Source organism: Mandrillus leucophaeus, unplaced genomic scaffold, assembly GCF_000951045.1.
Source record: "Mandrillus leucophaeus isolate KB7577 unplaced genomic scaffold, Mleu.le_1.0 Scaffold183, whole genome shotgun sequence".
In the NCBI taxonomy this organism is placed as follows: domain Eukaryota; kingdom Metazoa; phylum Chordata; class Mammalia; order Primates; family Cercopithecidae; genus Mandrillus; species Mandrillus leucophaeus.
In genome coordinates this window covers 2046631-2048817 of record NW_012101843.1, presented here as the reverse complement: position 1 = coordinate 2048817, position 2187 = coordinate 2046631, and the positions used below count along the sequence as shown (strand labels likewise).

Sequence of the window (2187 nt, the reverse complement as noted above, 5' to 3'; positions counted from 1 at the left end):
AAAAAAAAAAAAAAAAAAAAAAAAAGACTATATGTAATGTTTCTTCAATGATCTAAGATAAATCTTTAAGGCTGTTGAGGTTTTTTGTATACAAAATGGAGAGTAAGTTTTTAATGGAATGTGACAAAATGAGACTTACAGGTAAGTTTAATTTGAATTCTCATCCTCTTGACATTTAGCTGATTTGTAACAACAGATATGGTCCAATGCCTGCTTTTCTATTGTCTCTGGTTCCATCCACTAGTGCCTGTATCACACACCTTTTGTTCAGGTTTTATCATTTAAAATAAATAAGAATAAACAGTCCATAACTTATCTTACTTACTGAATAAATGTTTTAATTTGACAGTCATGTTTCTTAAAGTTCCTTACAAAAACCATTGCCTAAGAAACCAAATAATTCCATTATACTATTTTTGAAATAGAACACAAAATGGGAATTTTAAGTTCAATTTCTTATGTAAATAATAACTTCTATGTACATGTTAAAAATGCCTGTATATACCTAGTTTGACCATGTATGTATAGTAGAAATGAAAACAGTTACTAAGAAAATTTGGTATTGGCTCCAAATTTTCCGAATAAAGTGTATTCTAATGCTCAGTTGTAATACAGGGTTTCATGTATTAGTTTGTGTATTCATGGTTAAAAATGTGAAGACTGTTATATCTTCATTTGTGGCTTTTGGTATTATTTGGTTGTATTTTATTGTGTGATATGGTGGTATAATTATTCTTACCTCCCAGGAGTCTGAGAGAGTCTTGCCAGTTAACCGCAGAATTAAACATGCTTAGGACTAATTAATCAGGAGCAATACTACAATTAGTTGGAGGTAATTTGAAACCTGCTATCAAATAACCCTGATATTATGCACACATGGTGCACACTTTTGTAGTAGACATTTAATGAAAGTAATTTAAAACCTCCCTTTGAAGGATGAAAAACTTTGCCTTAAATGCTCTATTCTGTGAAAGTGTCAACATTCATGCAAATACAGTCTAAATTCAGACTTTGAAAATGTATTGAAAGAGAGGATCATGAAATAAGTTAGAGCTGAGTGACTAAGCTTTCTGGGTGTTTAAAAGAATGTTTTACCTAATAAGTATCTGAAATGTATTTGCAGCCACATTTGTTTAAAGAACCATATAAATATGTAGCACTGTTCATGTGAAGTTCAATGATAGGAAAATGCTGACACCCCTTGTGGAACTGTGGTTATTATTATTTTATGAATAGAGCCAATTTCAAACACCTATTAGAGTCTTCTCAGGAACCTTTTATAGAATGCATCTGGAGCCTTATGTTATCGCTAAGCATTTTAGGATTTGTCTTCTTGGAAATTCGTGTAACCAAACCATCACGTGTTATTTCAAGTGTATAGAGTATTGGGTTACAGTTTACTGTGTTTTCAGAAGGTCGTAACAACTGTTAGACTTACAGAGAATGACTTCTCTGCCACTAATGGTTTTCTAAAGTGAATAGAGAGGGGCGAGGATTGAATTCTTCGCTGAAGCTGGGTGATTTTGTTTTATTCAATACAGTTTAATAAGTATAAAAAGTAGAACCTATGGAGAGCTATAATGGGGGTAGTTTTAAAGAAATTCTGAAAATGAAAAGTTTAAGTAAAGGTTTAGTTCATTGTTTATTTCACACTGAGCATTTACTACCTGAATGTTTTGGACATTTTCTTTCCATGAGTAGAGTGGACACTTTTAAAATTCACTGGGTTCTTTTGCTGTTCTTTCTCTAGAAGAGCATAGCTGAGAGCAGGATTCTGCCTCTCATGACGATTGGCATGCACTTATCCCAAGCGGTGAAAGCTGGCTGCCCCCTTGATTTGGAGCGAGCAGGTCTTACTCCAGAGGTTCAGAAGATTATTGCTGATGTTATCCGAAACCCTCCCGTCAACTCAGGTGAGAAGCATGGCCTGCCTCTGCACCCTTAATGACTTGATGAAGTAAACAAGCAATCTACTAATATTTTTCGCTTTTAACAGCACTAATCCTTTATGCTATTATGAAAACCTTTTGTGATTCTTTTTCTTGTTTTAGGAAAACAGTCTTTCTTCCCATTGTCACTCAGAGGAAAATATACTGAGAAATTCTTTTGTTTTGTTTGTTTTTTTGAGACAGAGTCTTGCTCTGTTGCCTAGGCTGGAGTGCAGTGGCGTGATCTTGGCTCACTGCA

The 2187-nt window shown here is 34.1% G+C and overlaps 1 protein-coding gene across 1 annotated transcript in view; it reads left to right on the top strand.

The window, feature by feature from the left end:
* Positions 1-2187, top strand: part of WRN (Werner syndrome, RecQ helicase-like) — a 147640-nt gene that overhangs the window by 129402 nt on the left and 16051 nt on the right. Inside the window, 1 exon segment of the mRNA XM_011977717.1 lies at positions 1751-1913. Within this exon segment, the coding sequence (XP_011833107.1) occupies positions 1751-1913 (163 nt within the window).